At 45.7% G+C, this 21,227-nt stretch overlaps 1 protein-coding gene across 4 annotated transcripts in view; it reads right to left on the reverse strand.

Moving 5' to 3' along the window:
- CTNNA2 (catenin alpha 2) overlaps positions 1-21,227 on the reverse strand; it is a 1,425,647-nt gene that overhangs the window by 1,141,112 nt on the left and 263,308 nt on the right. For all 4 annotated transcript variants that reach the window (XM_083180541.1, XM_083180424.1, XM_083180611.1 and 1 more), the window contains exon 4: positions 503-669. In XM_083180541.1, coding sequence (XP_083036667.1) covers positions 503-669 — 167 coding nt within the window. The remainder of the gene's footprint in view (positions 1-502; positions 670-21,227) is intronic.

Genomic DNA, 21,227 nt, shown 5'->3' on the forward strand with positions numbered 1-21,227 from the left:
ACAGTGATATTACAGACTGGAAATGTCAAAACGTCTGCTGATATTCTGTGAGCTGTAAAACCACATAGTGAGAAATGAAGTCAGAGACCTGAAGGGTTCCGGGCCGCACTCAGGAACAACACTCTGCAACAAGATCAGAGGTACCCAGCCACTTCTACAGGCCCATAGCCATCGGACGAGGATTACCCAGATTCTGCAGCCCCTCCTATGCAAAGTGCACTGTGTGTGGGGGCCCAGGGACGGCTGCCCATGTCACCCCTCCCTTATTCCGGCCATGGCAAATGGCCATACAACTGGTAATCACACAGTGGCGGTACTGACCCAAACCTCGTCCCTCAGCAGGAACAGTACCCAGAATGCACTTAGCAGGGCAGAGCTCTACATCTGACACTGAGAGTTAATACATATGTACATGTGATCTTAGCAAAGGCCTCGGACCGCAGCTGCACATGCAACACACTGTACAACAACAGGACTGAATAGGGCAGCACAGGATACTTACAATTTTCAGGTGGGTCAGGAGCCTCATGACATCAGCCATGTCTGCCAATATGAGCAGGCGGGTGACAGCGGACAGCAGCGCCCGGGCAGCCCGCACCATAGTGCCGCGCTTCACCGAAGAGCAGGGGTCATCTGCAAACTCAGACGAGGCGATCCGCATGGTGTCCCCTGGAATGAAAAGAAGAAGAGGTGATATACAGTATGTGGGATGAGTACTGTATGTGATCCATCTCACTGATTGGCTAAGTGTTTATCCCTCTTTATCACCCTGGCGTTTATATAGTTTTAAAGCTTAACAAAGTGTGTAGATAAAGTGGAAGGTGTTAATGCACCAGACAATCAGAACCTAACTGTCATTTTTTAAACACCGCTGATTGGCTGGTGTGTTATCACCTTCCACTTCATCACTTCACCAGGCATAATACAACTGCCCCAATGTTTCATGCCAGGAGCTGATTGGTAAAAGGGTGTACACACGGAGCGATTTTGGCTAGTGAGCGATTTTGACTATACTAGAATTAACATACTGGGTTGACATTTAATGCAGATGGCCTAGTGAATCTCTCCCTCAGCAGTGAACACCAGCGATTTTGACTAGACAGCCAGCGATCTAGTTAAATCTCCTTGCCTGGCAACTCTCTTTTGCTAAGCGATATTCACTTAAGCGGGGCCGCGCGTCGTTATTGCCCATAGGGCGATTTGTCTAACCTTGTCAGGTTTTACTAACTTTCTAAGCGACTGTGACAATGTAGTCAAAATTGATTGAAGGACGCTCCGTGTGTACACCCCTTTTTGACATCTGCACATCTCCGCCTCACTGACAGCAGCACATCACTGACACCTGCACATCCCCGCCTTACTGACAGCAGCACATCACTGACACCTGCACATCCCTGCCTCACTGATAGCAGCACATCACTGACACCTGCACATCCCCACCTTACTGACAGCAGCACATCACTGACACCTGCACATCCCTGCCTCACTGACAGCAGCAGCACACATAGGTGCCAATTTATTATTTTGCTGGTGGGTGCTCAAGCCAAAAATATAGAGGAGTGGCTTCATGGGGAAGGGGTGTGGCCACAAAATAATACCAATTTATATTATGGAGCACAGTTGTCTTCAATATTAAAATTACGGCAACAGAGTTCCACATACATAAATGCCCCCACAGTGCAGGTACATAAATGCCCCCACAGTGCAGGTACTCCGCAGACAGACTACACTCTTCCCGGCATACTGTTTCCCAGGTGGCGGGTCTGGCGATGTGGGTGCTGCAGCCGCAAATTAGTTAATATGGCGGCCCAGCAGCGGGACTCGGGCCCGTGGGTGCTCATCAATTTCCGTGGGTGCTCGGGTCCTTGGGCACCCACAGAATCGGCACCTATGGCAGCAAATCACTGACACCTGCACATCCCCACCTTACTGACAGCAGCACATCATCAACACACTGATAGCAGCACATCACTAACATCTGCACATCTCTGCCTCATTGACAGCAGCACATTACTGACAGCAGCACATCCCCACCTCACTGAAAGCAGCGCATCACTTACAGCAGCACATCCCACCTCACTGACAGCAGCACATCACTGACAGCAGCGCATCACTGACAGCAGCACATCCCACCTCACTGACAGCAGCACATCACTGACAGGACACTGGTGAACAAGCCTGTCTATCACACGGTGAAACGCGCGTCCAGCAAGGTGGAGGGACGGCCCTTGAGAGGACCCTGGCACTATTGAAGCATATATGATACCATACAGGAAGGATAAGTAACGATTTGGTTGGGACATTGTGTCCACAAGAATGTATTGTAGCTTACCCTGCACACATGATATAGGGCTCAGGCTAAACCAAGATTACTTATACCTGATTAACAATGTATTAGTATGAGTACCCTGTGTTCGCATATTTGAATGTGCAGATTACACATGAAGGATAAGTAGTAATTAAGGTTGTTACATTGTGTCTAAACGACTGTGCTGTACCTTACCCAGTATATTTGACAAAGGGATCTAGGCATAACCTATATTACTTATACCTCCTAATAATGTATTAGTGTGATTATCTTATATTTGCATATCTGAGCGGATATTGTAAGGAATAGTAGGAATTCTATCGGAGACATATGTTGCCCATAATTTGAGCTAAGCAGTGTGTTGAATCTGTGGGAGTAGACAAAACTGTTATATTATGTTTTTTTCAGCCAGTGTCAAACGATATATCTTTGGCATTTGTGCCAAATTAGTGATATCTTGAGGGACACAACTGCTAGTATTTTGTGGAATAGAATATAGGCATAAATTGTGATATATACACGTGTGTGTGTGCACATACTGTACATTTACCCTTATTATTCTGTGCCAAAATAGCGAGACCCTGAGGGGCATAATAACCATTATTGTAGGGTGTTGATTATAGGCACGGCTTAGGAAACATACAAAAGTGTGTATATATATCCACTATCTAACTAACCACACTGAATTGTGAAGTACCACACTTTCAAGTCCTATTATTTCTATTCTACTACTCCCACTAAGGGACTCTCATTGCGGCTAGCCAGAGAGTGACCCCCTGCGCTGTTATTTCAACAGGGGTGATCCGGGAGCTAAGCCCCAAAAGCAGATCCCAGTTTACTTCCTTCTGTTGCCCCCATTGAGTGGCCCCTTAATCTGCACACGGTTTAGCCTGTTCACTGCCTTACAGGCACACGGGCAAACAGAGAGCAGTTGGGACCATAGGGGTGCACACTAACTTTCCTACTACTCAAGCTCAGACAAAAAAGGCGCACAACCTTAAATGCAACCGTACACAAGGGTTACCATCTAAACTAGGACCCTCCAAAAGTGGCTGACACCACCATACTAGAATATTATCGCCATTCACTATATATCACTTGTTATTATTTCTTTTCTCACATATGCTTTGCCTAAAGGGGTAATACCCCATTTAGCAGAAAGGATTATTGCACAATCACTAAGCAATTAAAAAAACAAAAAAATTCAGCTAGACAGATCAACTGCCCAGGGTGTTCTGTGGAGCACCAGACATGGGCAAATTGACTACAACCAGCTGAAACATTCACCACTTTTTTAAGTGGGTATTGATTGGTTAAAATTAGACCTGATAGAACCAGATATACCTAAGCTGTTTTGATAGTCAGAAGCCGCTGTATATAATTTAAATTGAGCTCTCTTTTGAAACTCACATACACCACTTTATTGTCACTTTTAAAATCCCTTTTTCCTCTCTCACTGTTAGAAAAGTTATTTCTCCTCATATCCCACGTACTCCAGGAATTCCAGCTGTACAGGTTTTTGGACTATCCCCTATACATATTGAGTAAATAAATAAAAATAATTAAATAAAAGTTAGTGCCCCCAAAAAAAGAGTTATCTTTTTTTCTCCTTAAACTCATCTCTGCCTCATTGACAGCAGCACATTACTGACAGCAGCACATCCCCACCTCACTGAAAGCAGCGCATTACTTACAGCAGCACATCCCACCTCACTGACAGCAGCACATCACTGACAGCAGCGCATCACTGACAGCAGCACATCCCACCTCACTGACAGCAGCACATCACTGACAGCAGTGCATCACTGACAGCAGCACATCCCCACCTCACTGACAGCAGCACATCACTGACAGCAGCACATCATCAACACACTGACAGAAATACAGATATATGAGTAGTGGACTCAATTGTTAGGAAGGTGGAAGTGGGGGTCACACACAGCATTTTGGCTGGATCCTGTGTGTGTGTGTGTGTGTGTGTGTGTGGGGGCAGTTAGGCACAAATGCCACTGTTGGTCTTCTGACTACCGGCATACAGATCCCAGCCTATCACATGCACATCTGTACACAGCCAGAGAAACCTGAACGCCTACTAGTTAATCTTGCAGTTATCGCTAGAAACATATTAATACATGAGCAGTACTGACATGGGGCTTTGTTCATACCAATTCATTTATGTGTAGACTTCACATGTCACATAGAAACGCATGCGCCAGGCCGTCCTGTGATAAAAAATTGCTCCTTTTTAAACAGGTGGCCATTCACAAGTTAATTGACAGGAAGCCTGCGTTTGCGGGTGGGGACTGGACGGAAAAACACAGAAGTGCCCAGGAGTTGGAGGCGATGTTATGTGACGTGCCCCCGAATAAGTCCTGGGCTATGCACAGACTGGGGATGGATTTGTAGGCGAATCCTGCACCCAGCTACTTTTTGCAAGCTGTGCATTTGCAGGCTCGTACAGGGCACTGGCTCTCTGATCGCAGGGCTCCGAAAATTAGCAGCACAGCGATCAGGTCTGAATCAGGCCCATGGTCAAGAAGTTCCGACCAAGAAAAGTGATCCAGTCCCAATCCAACACAGCACCTCTGAGATGCTGGCAACGAGCGATCGCAGCATGAAGGTGCCGCCGGCCCATCTGCACCGACTGAGGGACTCTCTCATCAATATCGCCAGCACCTTGCTGTCTCTGAGCAGCGAAACGCGTGTAATCTGTGTTACGCTAGAGTAAAATGAGCAGAATACATTTAGAAATAAATAGTAGCGCCTGCTGATTTGTGTCTGTCACTTAAGACTCAGATCCATTCCTGGTGACAGAGCCGTCTCCTCACTGATTAGACCCAGCGCCGTCCCAGCCTCGGTTTCTCTCGCTGGTTACATTTGTCATATACGGCAGATTAAAAACTGATTTCATGTTGGCAGCCAATGTGAAATAGGTTTCTCCGTGAATATTGATCCCAGGCGGCTCGGTTTCTACTGTATGTAATAATTAGCACATGTGTAGCGCATTGTGTGCAAATTATTTTTCAATACGGTAATGTGCGCACTTTGCCCCAATCATACCGGAGTCTTTGCAAATTTTTCTTATAAATTGAAAAATCGATAAAACAATATGTAACGAGAAAATGTGCGGCCGGGTACACAAATGCTAAAAATGGTGTTTTAACCCTTTGAGTTCCAAGTGAATTTGTCAAAATAGGTGTGAAAATTGGCAAGCAAACATTTGTATTCATCGTAACAACCTGTAATGCCAACTTATAGAGGAAATATCTTTGTTTTTAGCACTACATTTTCTTATTTGAATTTATATAACAAACGTGAGCTGTTGAAGCTACAGTAAGAGGTTCTCAAACGCGGCCCAACGGACCAGGTGGCTCGGCACTGATGGTAAATCAAATTGTTTGAGGCACTAATTACTTACCTGTGGACAGGCGTGGATGAATTTGAAGCCAGGATGCTGGGTCGCTGAGTGTGGATGGAAAGGTCTACAGCGTGGGTGGCCAAAGCGGTTCTCCAGGTTTACTAACTGTCACATTTTCAAACGAACTGCATTCATTCCTAACTGGCACATTCTACAGATCTACAGGTGGCCCTGAAAACATGGTCTGTTGGTAGATCTGGAGGACCTGTTTGGCCACACCTGGTCTACAGAGTCTAGGGAGTTTAGTCAGGCCTGGTATGGCACAGTTTACGCCAATCGGCGATTAGCTGCAAATCCAATCCAATACTAATTTCCCAGTGTGTGCAGTCCCAGGACTTACTCGGCGGCTGGGATAGAAACAGGCAGATGAGGCCCAGAGCTGACGTCACCCAGCCTCCCCTCACACGTCTTGGCATACCCGTGTTTTACTGACACTCCTAGAAAATGGGCAGTTACCACCCCCAAATGCCGTCTTACTGTCAATCAACAGATGGCGATTACAAGTAGCAGGCTTCTATCGCAGGAAGACGTCACGCATGCATACTACGGGCTGTACAAATGCGCAGTCTATCGATAATCACCCAGCCTGCAGATTCTCAACCAGCCGATCAGGTCTGAATAACCCCTAGATCGGAAGTCAATATGTCTACGCCAAAAAAAAGTCGGCATGCAAAAGGTTAACATTACCAACATGGGCTTAGGTCGACACGGCTTACTTTGACAGGGTAGGAAGGTCGACACAGGCATTAGGTAAAAAATTGGAAGGTCGACAGTCAAAAGTTAGAAGCCAAAGTTTTTCACGTTATTTTGAGCCGACTTGTTCCGACAGGCGGAATTTCAGACCCTACCATCCACTAGGACGTGGTGGTTGAATATAATAGTGTTCCGAAGGCAGCAAGACACCGCGTCGGAAGCATGGCGATCGGACGCGGTACACTTAGATGGTGCCCGTGTCCACTTACATTGAAATCGGTACAAAAACAAAATGTGAAAAACTCATGTCCACCTTTCCACTGTCACATTATCCAGAGTATCATCAAATCATTTAATTTATGTATATTTACTAAACCCATAATCCTTGGTCTCATAAAAAAGTCATCTTAACACCAATAAAACATGACCCCCCTTATTCTTAATGTTACCTTTCATAAACTATTCCTCTCCCAGCCCCCTGACTCCTTTATCTATGACATATACACCATAAATCCTTAATTGGAGAGACTTTTAGCTACAATAAAATATTCTGCAACTATGAAGGTCCCAATCTGGAACATTTCACAAATCTTCCACAAACGTTGTCTACACCCACCCTAAGAATGTGTGTTTCAAGGATTCCTTAGGAATGCTTAGCAACAGCCAATGGACACATCTATGCTCCAGCTAGATCATCTCGAGAACATGTACTGCTAGGTTTCCATGAGGACCTGGTTTCAGAAATACTAACCCAGATGATCCTGATAAAGCTTTGGCTTTAAGCACCATCCACCCTTGACAATATACCATTAACGATATAAACAATAATGGTATCGTTAATAATATATCATTCATATCATCTAGCGGACGCGCTCAATATCCTTAATGATGCATGCTCCCCCTTGTCATTAACGATGTCCTCAGTCATACGTACATGCCGCTCAATCTGGTCAATGGCTGCATGTATAGAGCAGGGACTCGCTGATTTCACTGAACATTATCGTTAACAGTATCTTTCAGTATTTATGCGCCATATCCTCTGTTTGGGAATCATCGGGAATGTTTGCCGATATCACTAGTGTGTTTGGGCCTTCAATCTCCATACATGTGGGTGTGCGATGGGCTCAAATGTGGCCCCACCATACCCCATTGTGTGTACTGTATGTTTTCTGTGGAAAATAACTTTTTCGTTTCAGATTCTAGCATTTCTTGTAAGATTTTCTTTTATACAAGACTTATACAGATGGTTTTATATTATCTTTGGCAGGGAATGAAGGAATAGTTTGTTTTTATAATTAATAATCACAATCTCAGTCACAGGCCCTTATTCTGGTTGGTGCGGCCGGAGCCGCACACGGTGCTCCGGCCGCACAAACCAATCCCCGCCCACGAGACGGATCGCCACGGCCGTCCGTACACGGACGGCTGGCGATCCGCATAAAAATGGTGGAGGCGTACGCCTCCACCATGGTGGGAGCTGCCCCCTGCATTCGATGGTCGTCGACCATCGAAGGCAGGTCCGCACGCCCCAGCAGCTCCCGCAAGCTGAGACCACACGGACAATCGTCCGTGTGATAGCTTGTATGGGGGCTGAGAGCTGACATCCGGCGACGTCAGCTTTCCGCCCCCATGAGTTGCGTCATACCCTCATTACCATGCATACGCCCCGCGTTTGCATGGGAACGCCCATGAAACGCGGGGCGTACACATAGGGAAATGAGGGTATGAAGCCCCTCACGCCCCTATACGCCCCCTTTGCGGCGGACGAAATACGTCTGCGGCGAAGGGGGCTGCACATGCGCAGATTGACCTCTGCGCATGTGCAGAATAAAAACATCGGCGGTACGGCCGCACGCGGGCCGTACCGTCCGAATCAGAATAAGGGCCATAGTCTGGTTACATTTTCATTTACCAATGCTCCGAAACAGTGACTTTTTTGGACGTACAAATTATCAGAGATGGTTCTAACATTTACACTTCATTATATCCTAAACCGGCGTCCCGGAATATTTTCCTGCCAGTACAAAGTTACCACTAGAAATACCATTAGAATTAGGTCTTCTCCGTTTTCAATTACTGCATAATAGGGGCATTTCCAGCGACCCTACAGTGGCAGAATTGCAAATTAATTGAATGATTGAAGACATTTGTGAGAAGGTATAAGAGCAACAATTTGTGGAATATACCAAAAGAAGAGTCTTATTAACAGACCTTATTATCCGCCACTCCAATTGTGGGTACAGATGGGTCCGTTATAGTTTTTAGAGAGATACCGTTCTCAATATATATTTTTTCTCTCTTTTAATTGAATAAGCATCATTCTTCTTTGAAAGTTGACTTTTTGAAGTGAATATAGGATCTTACCCTGTGACACTATGCTTAAAGTTGTGAACTCAGAAATACCAAGTAGAGGCAGCCATCTTGTTTCCGTGCGTATAGTATAACTTACTGACAATTGGGATTCCGGACGTCGTTTCTCCGACTTTGGAGTCCCAACTTTAAGGAGTCCAATGGGGAAGGGGGGCTAAGGCATTCAATCCCCTTGCAGGCTCGCTGTGCACACACACACTGCGCTCGCCATGCTTCGAGGTTGGTGGCAAGTGGCGTCGCCACCTATTCTACTATCCCTCTATGGGGGGGTCACGAAGGAAAATAACCTGTGTAAGTTGGGATCCCAACTGTCGGACTCCGGAACATTGTTTAGATAAGGACATGAATTAAGTGATGCCTCATTAAATTGTATTAGTTTGCGCAGTGTAATACTAGCTTCTAGACGCTAAATATCATTATGTAACTTGTAGAAATATGTATTAATATGTATTTAAATGTATTTTTAACAAAGTATATACACTGTGCTATGTTTTTGGGATACTGTATTAATTAATTGCCCATTAATTAAAATCCCCCATCTGGGTCCCATATGGCCATAATACTCATAAAATATAAATGCATGGTAGAACTTAGGGGTTGTTATGACTGACACAAGACCTTGGTAGTCTGACTTTCTCATCACGACTTTGTGATGCCCATTTCAACGGCTGTGTGTAAGGGGATGTGGCTTTGTGCAATGGGGTGTGGTTTCACAGAAATGTCAGCGACCGCAAAGCCACGCCCCGTTTATGGTGAGAGCTCCTGGACATACCCCCTTGCTTCTGTAAATAGATGCTGTGTGCATGCGCACAGCACCTATTCACTGCTGTGGCAGGGGGACTTCTAACTGCCCCCCCCCCCCCCCTCCCCTGCCGCGGGATACTGCCGGCCCCGGGGCGGAATGCGAGACAGTCACCAAAAAGCATTACTGTCCCGCGGAAATAGTAACAGTTGAGATGTATTATTTATCATTTTAGAAGCGATGTATCAAATCTTGGAGAGAGATAAAGAACCAACTAATCAGCACCTGTCAGTTCTCAAACACAGGCAGTAAAATCTCAGTTAGAAGAAAATTGGTTGGTACTTTATCTCCCCTGACTTTGGGGGGATGTTCTAACATCAGCGCCCCCTTACCGCCGCCCATCGCCGGCTACCGCAAACATAATTATCGCATATGCTCTAACATATGCGATAATTATGACAAAGGACAGCTCTTGCATTAAGAGCTGTCCTTTGCAGTGAGAGACAGCGTGTCCCATCGGGACCTGGCGGCTCCCCCCTTCCTCCCTTACCCGGCGTTGCTGCTGCTGCTGCGCCGGGCTCTCCTCCTCCCTGCACCCGGAAGAGGATCATAGTGAAGGGAGGAGGAGGTCACAGGTCTGGGCAGCACAGCTCTGTGCTGGCCGGACACAGGTGAGGGGGGTCGGTGCAGGGCGGCGGTGGGTCGGTGCGGGGCGAGAGATGCTTAGAGCATCCCAAAATGCGGTAAAAACCAGATAACGGGGTTTTTACCGCATTTTTAGTTTAGAGAATCTCCTCCTTTACATTTCTCCAAGCATTGGTACATCTCCCCCTTTATAATAGATGTCTCCGGGTGGAAGACTGGGAGAGGAAGCAGAGAGGTCTGATGGGATTTGTAGAGACTATTTTTATTTTTCATATACTGTAAATGTGATACGCTGTACGGCTTCCTGCTGTAATAACATATAGATTTTAATCATATTTTAAGTAGTTTTCATATGTTGACTCCTGGACTCCTTCTGACTTCTTACCACTGCGGTGCTGCCGGCAATACACAGAATTAGCCTTAAAAAAAAATAAAAATCGATTTTCTACACCATATAATTAAATTAAAATTTCCAGACCATATAATTACATTCTCGGCTCTATGAAAAGTGAACAACATAAAACGACATCTTCAGAAATTCTGATTGACAGGGTAACTAATATGTTATACCGCGCAGGCTTATGAAGTAAGGCAGCCGGGAGATTTCTATCTTGTTTTGGCTTTGCTACATTGCAGCTGTCATTTTATCCAGGCCAGCATATTATCTTGTATGCATATACTGTCTAATGGTCCATATAAAGTGTATCCTATCAGGGTGGTTTTACTGGTCTCTGCGCAATTCCCGATCTCCGGGACAGTCTGGTAGAGTAGGCAAAGTATACTTCAAGGCTCATTGCCTGAGTATTGCAGCAAATCCTCACATGTTGCCGCTGACATTGGACTGCCACCTACTGCCTGTACTGGGTATTGTGGCAGGTCCTCACATGTTATAGCTGACAGTGCACTGCCCCCTGCTGCCTGTATTGGGTATTGCGGCAGGTCCTAAGATGTCACAGCTGATGGGGCTCTGCCACCTGCTGTCTGTACCTGGTATTGAGACAGGTACTCACATGTTGCAGTTGATGGTGCACTGCCACCTGCTGTCTATACCTGGTATTGCGTCAGGTCCTCACGTGTTGCAGCTGGGGAACTGCCACCTGCTGTCTGTACCTGGTATTGCATCAGGTCCTCACATGTTGCAGCTGGGGCACTACCACCTGCTACATTGCAGCAGATAATATCACGTACTAGATCCATCACTACAGCATTCATAACTTTGCAATAGAGACTGAAGCTTTCTGAAGGCCATAAAACCCGCAAATATGTTATAGGATCCTTTTACCACTTAACCTCGGACCGGAAGAGGCGTTATGTTCTACAGATACAGTATATACTGCACAGAGTTCTTGTGTAGTAGCTGTGACAAGGAATCACATACACTGGATCAAGAAGACGCAGTGTACAGGTAAGTACAGCATAGTTCAAACTCTTCAGAACACTCCAGTGATCTCTACCGTAACTAACACCCCGGCCTCTCACTTGGCCAGCTATTCCACCATCAGGAAAAATGACCTCCAGCCCTGGAAACACTTTTATTAGGAAGCCACAGGTGCTGCTAATCAGCCCAACCTTGATCACATTGGTTTCCTTGCTGCTGCTGCTGCTCTAGAACCTAGACTGGATCTTGCACATCGCTTTCATGTGTAAAAATGCTGTCCCTGCCACATAGGGCATAGGGTATGTGTGGTGTGGGGAATGGTAGGCTGTCAGGAAGGGCCAGAGACAGTGGACTAGAGGAAGTGAAGGTGACTTCTCCCTGGGGGCTGATGACCATATACACCTGAATGTAAAGGTAAGAGCTGTTTTCTCACCACCAACAGCAGTGCATACACCATATAGAATGAGGGAAAATAATGCAGACAAGCCCCTATGGCAGGGGTGGCCAACCGGTCAGAGGTAAAGAGCCGAAAAATATCGGTAGTCAAGCTAAAGAGCCGACATCATGCGTGCGCCAAAAAAAGGGCGTGGTCTATTTTGACCTCTTGGGTGGGTATGATACAAATATGCCTCCAATAGTGCAGTGCCATATATACATATGCCCCCAATAGTGCCAGATACACATATGCCCCCCACACGGTGCCAGGTATGCCCCTACGGTGCCAGAAAGCTGGTATGCCCCCACAGTGCCATAAAGCTGGTATGCCCCCACAGTGCCACAAACTGCTATGCCCCCACAGTGCCACAAACTGCTATGCCCCCACAGTGCAAATTTCCCAGCAGCAACACTCACCGTTGTTGCTGCTGCTGCCGGGCGGGAAGAGGACAGTCTGGCGTCCCCCTGCAGTCCTGTGATGTCACCGAGGGGAGGAGAGCACAGCACACCACGCGTCTCCTTCCCCCTCACTTCCCTGTGACTGGGCCGTCCACCAATCAAAGCTCGCTGGCCGGCTCCTGCGAGCTCTAATTGGCAGACGGCCCAGTCACAAGGATGCACAGTAAGGGGTAGGAGAGATGCGTGATGCGCGCTCTCCTCCCCTCAGAAGGAGAAGGGATTCAGGGAACCGGCAGTAGGGGGGACTGGGACGGACGGTGGGCAGCAGTGGGAGCAGGAGCCACACTTTACAAGGGGGAGAGCCGCATGAGGCTCAAGAGCCACGGGTTGGCAACCACTGCCCTATGGTTACAGTATGGCATATTACAGTGACCTGTATACGGTGCGAGTGTTCTACCTCCGATCAGGCGCTCTCCTCTGCTCCAACATTTCCGCTGCAGGATTTTCTACCAAATCAATTCATGTTAATGCATAAAAAGGTCAGCTGACATTTACTACTATCTGCCTGAATGAATACGGAGGCTTCCAAGGAAATTGGTGCCTGGCATTTAGCAAGCTGCCGTAATAGCTGGTTTTACTCATACCTGCAGGACACGGTGTACACTGTACAGTACAGTGTGTTATATATGGTAATGCTGTAATCATAGGGAATTGCGCGGCTTCTAGACTTTTATAGAGAGAATTCATTACACGTGAAATGATGATCTTTATCCCCCTGATTATCTGCATTACGTTTGCCTAAATGGTGACAAACCTCTAGGAATCTGGGAGAGCAGAGCAGACGTCCTTCTTGCATTCAACCACTTCTATAGTGCAGCAGGTGGCGCTGTAATGACGCGTTTTGCCATGAGCCGCGTCTTACTGGAAATGTTGTGTATTACAGCTACCTGCAGTCAGACGGGACTGTTATTGGTGCAGTCCCGGCATCAGCTGATCCTAAGACCTCCCACTCACCGATCAGTGAAAGAGTTGAAACTGTTTTTATAATGCAGTACATCTTACATGGAACCTCATTCAAAATTGATCACAAAGCTTATTCCCCCCCCCCCCTAAATGGATAAAAACTGCAGGTGGGACAGATGTAACACAAATCAAGAGAGTATTAGATTATCATTTTTTTGGGGGGGGGGGGGGGGGGGGGGGTGTTCAAACTGAATTCTAAATTTCAGTGCAATAATAAAGCAGCCAGTATTTACCCTGCATAGAAATTAAATACTAACCCAAATCTAACTTTCTCTGCACATGTTACATCTGCCCCCCCCTGATTTGAGAATTGCAGCAGATGTAAAAGAGTTTTACAGCCGTTTGGATCTGTGAGTCCGGTTACAGTTGGGAAACATCACTGCAGCCGGTACTTGTGTATTTTGGCGGCGCCCGTCGTGGGCATCGTGTGCCTTAACTTTAAGGCACAGGACGCGACGCGATGGACGCGATTTCTCCATAGGCTTCAATGTTAAAATATTTTTAACATTGAAATACTGTCGGTCGCGTCGGACTTGTGCCATTATAATGGCACAAGATCAAATGTAGTTGATAAAGTCCATGTAACATAGAAAACAATGGGAAATGGGCCAATATGGCCCATTTCTCATTGTATATGGCCCCGTCATGTCCAAATATAAATGCCCCCCATTGTCAGCGGCACCCCAGTATTGACGCCAACCCGAAGCGTGGCGAGCGTAGCGAGCCCGCGAGGGGCGGCGGTACGCGTCCTACGACCTTTTCATACCCCTACTATCCACGTCGGCGTGGAGTTGAGAATAGAATAGTGTGGTGAGCGCAGCGAGCCACCGAGCCCGAAGCGTGGCGAGCGCAGCGAGCCCCGCGAGGGGACGCGGATACCTTCACAGGTATCCGCGTCCCCACGCGGGCTTCACAGGTGTCCGCGTCCCCTCGCGGGGCTCGCTTCGCTCGCCACGCTTCGGGCTCGGTGGCTCGCTGCGCTCGCCACACTATTCTATTCTCAACTCCACGCCGACGTGGATAGTAGGGGTATGAAAAGGTCGGAGGACGCGCACCGCCGCCCCTCGCGGGCTCGCTGCGCTCGCCACGCTTCGGGTTGACGTCAATACTGGGGTGCCGCTCACAATGGGGGGGCAGTTATATTTGGACATGACGGGGACATATACAATGAAAAATGGGCCATATTGGCCCATTTCCCATTTTATTCCATGTAAAATGGACTTTATCAAGTCCATCTTATCTTGTGCCATTATAATGGCACAAGACCGACGCGACCGACACGATTTCAATGTTAAAATATTTTAACATTGAAGCCTATGGAGAAATCGGGTCCATCGCGTCGGTCGCGTCGTGTGCCATGTTAATGCACACGACGCGACGCGATGGACGCGATGGACCCGATTTTTCACACACGATGGACCCGATCCTCATCGTGGGCGCCGCCAAAATACACAAGTACCCTGCAGCCTACTAGCATTGGAGCCAAGGGCCTGCAATGTGTAATGGTTAGCATTACCCTTCTGGGGGGCTGGGAGCGGGGGCTGCATTTCAGAACCCTCCCGGTCATTCCGATAAGGTAGGCAACAGACTTTAGAAATAGACCACCTACGGGGGAGAGTTATGAAGCCTTCTACAGAGAAGTTTCCCATAGCAACCAGACCTCTATGTAATGATTGACAGTGACTACATTTATAGTATTACTTCTCTAGACAGAGACAGTTTCTATAGACAGAGGCAGTTTCTATCCGGACATGTGCTGTCTGTTTCTTCGCTGCAGAATCCCTGACTTGGCATCCCTGTAGCGGTCTCCATCTGCCAGTCCTGGGAGTATATAACGTTCCACGTAGCAAATACAGAGACAAAACAGCAGCGAACTCGGAAGACGCCGATAACTCCTCAATTCTGCGGGTCGAGTTCTCCATCCCTAATGCCGTAAACTTCACACTTTATTATTCTCCCCAAAGATCCTGCACTCTAAGTATCCGGGATAACGAGTTCCTGGGCTGGAGATTTCTATTTCTCTTCTGCCGATTTTTATTCCTGTCTCCTTATTACTAACACAGTATTAATGCACAACGGCTCCAGGCCGAGGAGAAAATATGCGGTTGTTGTTTTTCCCCAAAAATTGTGAAGGCCGGAGAGAGGGAATAAAGAAGGTTTATTGTGAGAACAAGTACACGGGTGGGAAATAGCCCGATATGAACACAAAGCAATATAAAACGTGAAATACACATTGCAGGAAGCTGGGAGCAAAATAAAACTCAGAAGCAAACAAGGCTTTTGCTCTAAAGAAATAAGGTAATTGTTTTGACCATCCAAAGAATTAAACACATACAGTACATGGCAAAACTGTAATAAATTAATATTTATAGATATATACACACTGCTCAAAAAAAATAAATATCACTGAAACAACACAATGTAACTCCAAGTCAATCACACTTCTTTGAGATCAAACTGTCCACTTAGGAAGCAACACTGATTGACAATCAATTTCTCATGCTGTTGTGCAAATGGAATAGACAACAGGTGGAATTTATAGGCAATTAACAAGACCCCCCCAATAAAGGAGATGTTCTGCAGGTGGTGACCACAGACCACTTCTCCGCTCCTATGCTTTCTGGCTGATGTTTTGGTCACTTTTGAAAGCTGGCGGTGCTTTCACTCTAGTGGTAGCATGAGACGGAGTCTACAACCCACACAAGTGGCTCAGGTAGTGGCACATCAATGTGAGCTGTGGCAAGAAGGCTTGCTGTGTCTGTCAGCGTAGTGTCCAGAGCATGGAGGCGCTACCGGGAGACAGGCCAGTACATCAGGAGATGTGGAGGAGGCCGTAGGGGGGCAACAACCCAACAGCAGGACCGCTACCTCTGCCTTTGTGCAAGGAGGAACAGGAGGAGCACTGCCAGAGCCCTGCAAAATGACCTCCAGCAGGCCACAAAGGTGCAAGTGTCTACTCAAACGGTCAGAAACAGACTCCATGAGGGTAGTATGAGGGTCCGACGTCCACAGTGGGGGTTGTGCTTACAGCCCAACACCGTGCAGGACATTTGGTATTTGCCAGAGAACACCAAGATTGGCAAATTCGCCACTGGCGCCCTGTGCTCTTCACAGATGAAAGCAGGTTCACACTGAGCACGTGATAGACGTGAGAGAGTCTGGAGACGCCAAGGAGAACGTTCTGCTACCTGCAACATCCTCCAGCATGAACGGTTTGGCAGTGGGTCAGTAATGGTGTGGGGTGGCATTTCTTTGGGGGGCCGCACAGCCCTCCATGTGCTCACCAGAGGTAGCCTGACTGCCATTAGGTACCGAGATGAGATCCTCAGAACCCTTGTGAGACTATATGCTGGTGCGGTTGGCCTTGGGTTCCTCCTAATGCAAGACAATGCTAGAGCTCATGTGGCTGGAGTGTGTCAGCAGTTCCTGCAAGACAAAGGCATTGATGCTATGGACTGGCCCGCCCGCCCCCCAGACCTGATTTCAATTGAGCACATCTGGGACATCAAATGTCGCTCAATCCACCAACGCCACGTTGCACCACAGACTGTCTAGGAGTTGGCGGATGCTTTAGTCCAGGTCTGGGATGAGATCCCTCAGGAGACCCTCCGCCACCTCATCAGGAGCATGCCCAGGCATTGTAGGGAGGTCATACAGGCACGTGGAGGCCACACACACTACTGAGCCTCATTTTGACTTGTTTTAAGGACATTACATCAAAGTTGGATCAGCCTGTAGTGTGTTTTTCCACTTTCATTTTGAGTGTGACTCCAAATCCAGACCTCCATGGGTTCATAATTTTGATTTCCATTGATAATTGTTGTGTGATTTTGTTGTCAGCACATTCAACTCTGTAAAGAACAAAGTATATAATAAGAATATTTAATTCATTCAGATCTAGGATGTGTTATGTTGGTGTTCCCTTTATTTTTTTGAGCAGTGTATATATATATATACACATACACTAACATTCAAAAGTTTGAGGTCACTTAGATATCTCCTCATTTTTTAAATAAAAGCACTGTTTGTTTTTTTCAAAGAAGATAACATTAAATTATTCAGAAATATACTGTATACATTGTTACTGTGGTAAATGACTATACTAGCTGCAAACTTCTGATTTTAAAGGAATATCTGCAGTACATACATTAGGTGTACAGCCGGCTCCTGCCAGGGGCACGTGTGCACGAGACGCTCGCACACCCCGTGGCAACGGAGCTTTCCCCGGGTCCCTGCCACCTCCCCTGCCGGTCCCCCTCACTGCCACCCCCCCAAACCCTGCCCATCTCCCTGAAGCGGAGATGGGCAGGCAGACGCTGCCCAGCCACCATGATACTGGGACGCACGTCCCAGTCCCTATCGCCAGTGCTCGCCAGAGGAGAGGATCTGGCGGGCGCCGGCGTTGAATGAGGCCGGCTCCATCTGTATATAAGCAACATCATTTCAGTGTTCTAATGGTACATTGCGTTTGCTAATCGCGTTAGAAGAATAATGGATGATTAGAAACCCTTGAGCAATTATGTTAGCTCAGCTGAAAATGGGTTTGCGTGTATGAGAAGCTATAAAACTGGACTTCCTTTGAGCTAGTTGAGTATCGGGAGCATCACATTTGTGGGTTCGATTATACTCTCTGAAACTCAACAGTTTATTATTGTTCATTGAAATGAAGGCTATTCCATGCAAGAAATTACCAAGACATGGAACATTTCATACAACAGTGTGCACTACTCCCTTCGGAGAACAGCACAAACAGGCTCTAACCAGAGTAGAAAGAGAAGTGTGAGGCCCCGGGGCAAGAAGACAAGTACATTAGTGTAAACGTCTACAGTGAAGAGCAAGAAACCCCTGGCAAAAAAGCAAGAAACCCCTGGCAATGATCCTATAAGTAAAAAAATTATAAATGGGGGGGGGGAATCCAAAAATATTTTCAGGAGAGGAGTGTGTGTGCGTGCGTGTGTGTGCGGAATTTCTAGTGACGTTACTGATCACTGAGAAGTCTGCTTTTCAGAACAGCTGTCTGTATCTGCGCTCTATATTGCTCTAGTAATGTGGCATCTGACTCTGCAGTTTGTGGTGAATCTGGCACCAAAGTATGAAAGTGCATTAGGAACATACTGTATTAGTGACTATGCCCCATAAGGAGGGCAAACCTAATCTTTACCTCCCAGTCGGTCCTCATTAGCTTGTGTTGTTATTATTATCCTTTATTTATATGGCACCACAAGGGATCCGCAGCGCCAATTACAGAGTAAATAAACGTATAAGCAAAACAGTGACTTACAGTTGAATACAATACAGGACAACCAGAACATTTGGTCATCAAAGATGGTTTAAGTAAGAGAAGGAAAAGCATGACAAAGAGGTGTATCTTGTTAGACAGAAGGAGGCTAAGAAGGTAATCAGATGTGCAAAAGCACAGGCTGAAGAGAAAATGGCCCAGTCAGTGGGTAAAGGGGGGAAAACTTTTTTAGGTATATAAGTGAAAGGAGAAAAACAAAAAGTTGAATAATTAGACTGAAGACAGAGAGTCAAAAACAGCAAATGATTCTGAGCGCTATGGGTTAGTGTGTGTGTGCTGTGTGCAAATGGCTGCCCTCTAGGAGGGGGTTGCCGCCCCCAAAATACGGAAGTTTACAAAAAGGAGATACTAGTAGGCGCCTCTTGCACACAAGTATACAATTTATTTAGTAGACAAATTATACAATCATTATTTGCATTAATCAAATTAATAAACACAGAAAATAAAATAAAAAAAAATAAAAAAAAAAAAAATAAAAATAAAAATAAAAGTAAATCTAAAAAACAAATATAAAAAAAAAGGAAAAAAAATGAAAATAAAAATAAAAATCAAAAATTAAAAGAACAGGTATAGAGATATATACATAAAAACAGTATTATTAAAAAGCATGTGCAATATAAGCAATTAGTTGGAGTGCAGTATATAATTACCAAGTCCTGATCATTTGGTTTTCTTTCATATGCGCATATGAGGCTATGTGACTGTGTCCCGTTTGGGGGGTAGGTAATCCAACACTCCGGGAAGATAAAGGAAGGCTGTAGGCTAACCCAACTGGGTATTTGTAATCCACAGTGTTGCTTTTCCAGAAAGCTTAAAAATAGCAGCAAAAGGAATAGTATGGCACTTTAGTCGACACTGCTGTCGATGAAGGCGGCAGCTCCAGATCTTATGTGGCAATGAATGCTCTTCAGCAACTGTTGGTAAGGAAGATGGACCGTGCCGAGTGCCCTGCGTGCTGTGTCAGGTGTTGACAAAGCGGCTGTGCCGGCCAGACAGCCAAACACGCGCCGCTGGACACTGACGCGGGCAAGGGCTGTTTGCAGATACCGGTCTCCTGAGCTCCACTGTGAGCGCGGCAGCTGAGTAATGCAGAGAGTTCAGATGGCTGCTGCCGTCTTCAGCCAGTCGCCGCTGCTGCGCCTGTATGCGATGACCCGGGACCGAGGTGGGATAGATACAATGAAATTCAGCAATCGAAATGTTAACCTCCAGGTCCACTGGTTCTAGAGGCGGCAGCGGGGCTCCTATCAAGACGCGTTTCGCCGCACTACGGCAGCTTTTTCAATTGAGGATGAGGAAGTATGGCTCTGTGTGCTTGTTTTATACCTGGATATTGTACACAGGTGTGTATGGTCAGGTGTCCCAGGTAATACAATTAGCAGCTTCATTTCAGTGTTTCTCTTTGTGAATCAGCTGCAGTAATCATTACAGCTTTCTGTTAATCTATTTTCTGCACAAATAGCGATATATTGTTTTATCACATGCTTACATATATATATCAGCATAAAGATACAAAATGAGAGTGATACCGATATGATACAAATAAAAATAAAAATAAATATAGTAAAATAAAATGAAATAGAATAAAATCAAAAAACAACGAACAAAAAATAATAATAAAACTAAAAAAATTAAATATAGATGCACGTAAATTTAAAGCAACATTTTGCGCATATATTCTAGCAGATACAATTTGTTGAAATGCATAGATCTACCATATATGCGGTAATTTCAAGGGAGTGCTTTGTAATTCCTATTGTGTTTTAATGTGTCCATAGAATGCGGACATCTACTTGTTTTGAATTCGAGAGCAGCTACACTGACAGATCAACCAAACCTGTGTATGGTTAGTACTATGAGAGAGAGATGTCTTACATATAACAATACGATCAGAGATGGAATAATAGGGGCTAGTGGCAAAAGGTCAAACCACCCCGCACATATATAACACAGATGATGACATAAAAATTCAAGCAAATAGAGAAATTTTCCCCATTTGAGTCACGATGTATCGCTAGAGTATGTACTCGGCTCGCAGAGATATTTGAGCATAGGTGTACAAAAAAGAAAAAAAGAGAAAGAGAGAAATTAGATTAAATTAAATTATATATAATTCAATGTGTCAAAATGTATGATATGTACACATACATCTCCTTCAGTATAATAAAATAAAATAAATTAAAATAAAATACATACTTACAAATATAGATTTTTGAGCTACAGTATTTGATCGAAATTTAAATAGATATTGGAGCATATGTGCCCCATATATAGGATACCTACATTACCCAAGATATTCAAGAAAAATCCGACATTAGATTACATGCTTATAATAGAACATTGTGTGTCGGTGGGGTGTATTTTAGAGCACACACAAGAGAGAGACAGTGGAGAGAGTCCGAAAAACATCAATTGTTTCAATAGAACATTTTTAGTTATGTTCTCTTTATATGTTTGTATGAAAGAAATGAAGGATTATTTCTTCTTTAACACAGAGACCGACATGATCATTTTATG

This window comes from Crinia signifera, chromosome 1, assembly GCF_055691185.1.
Source record: "Crinia signifera chromosome 1, ASM5569118v1, whole genome shotgun sequence".
In the NCBI taxonomy this organism is placed as follows: Eukaryota; Metazoa; Chordata; class Amphibia; order Anura; family Myobatrachidae; genus Crinia; species Crinia signifera.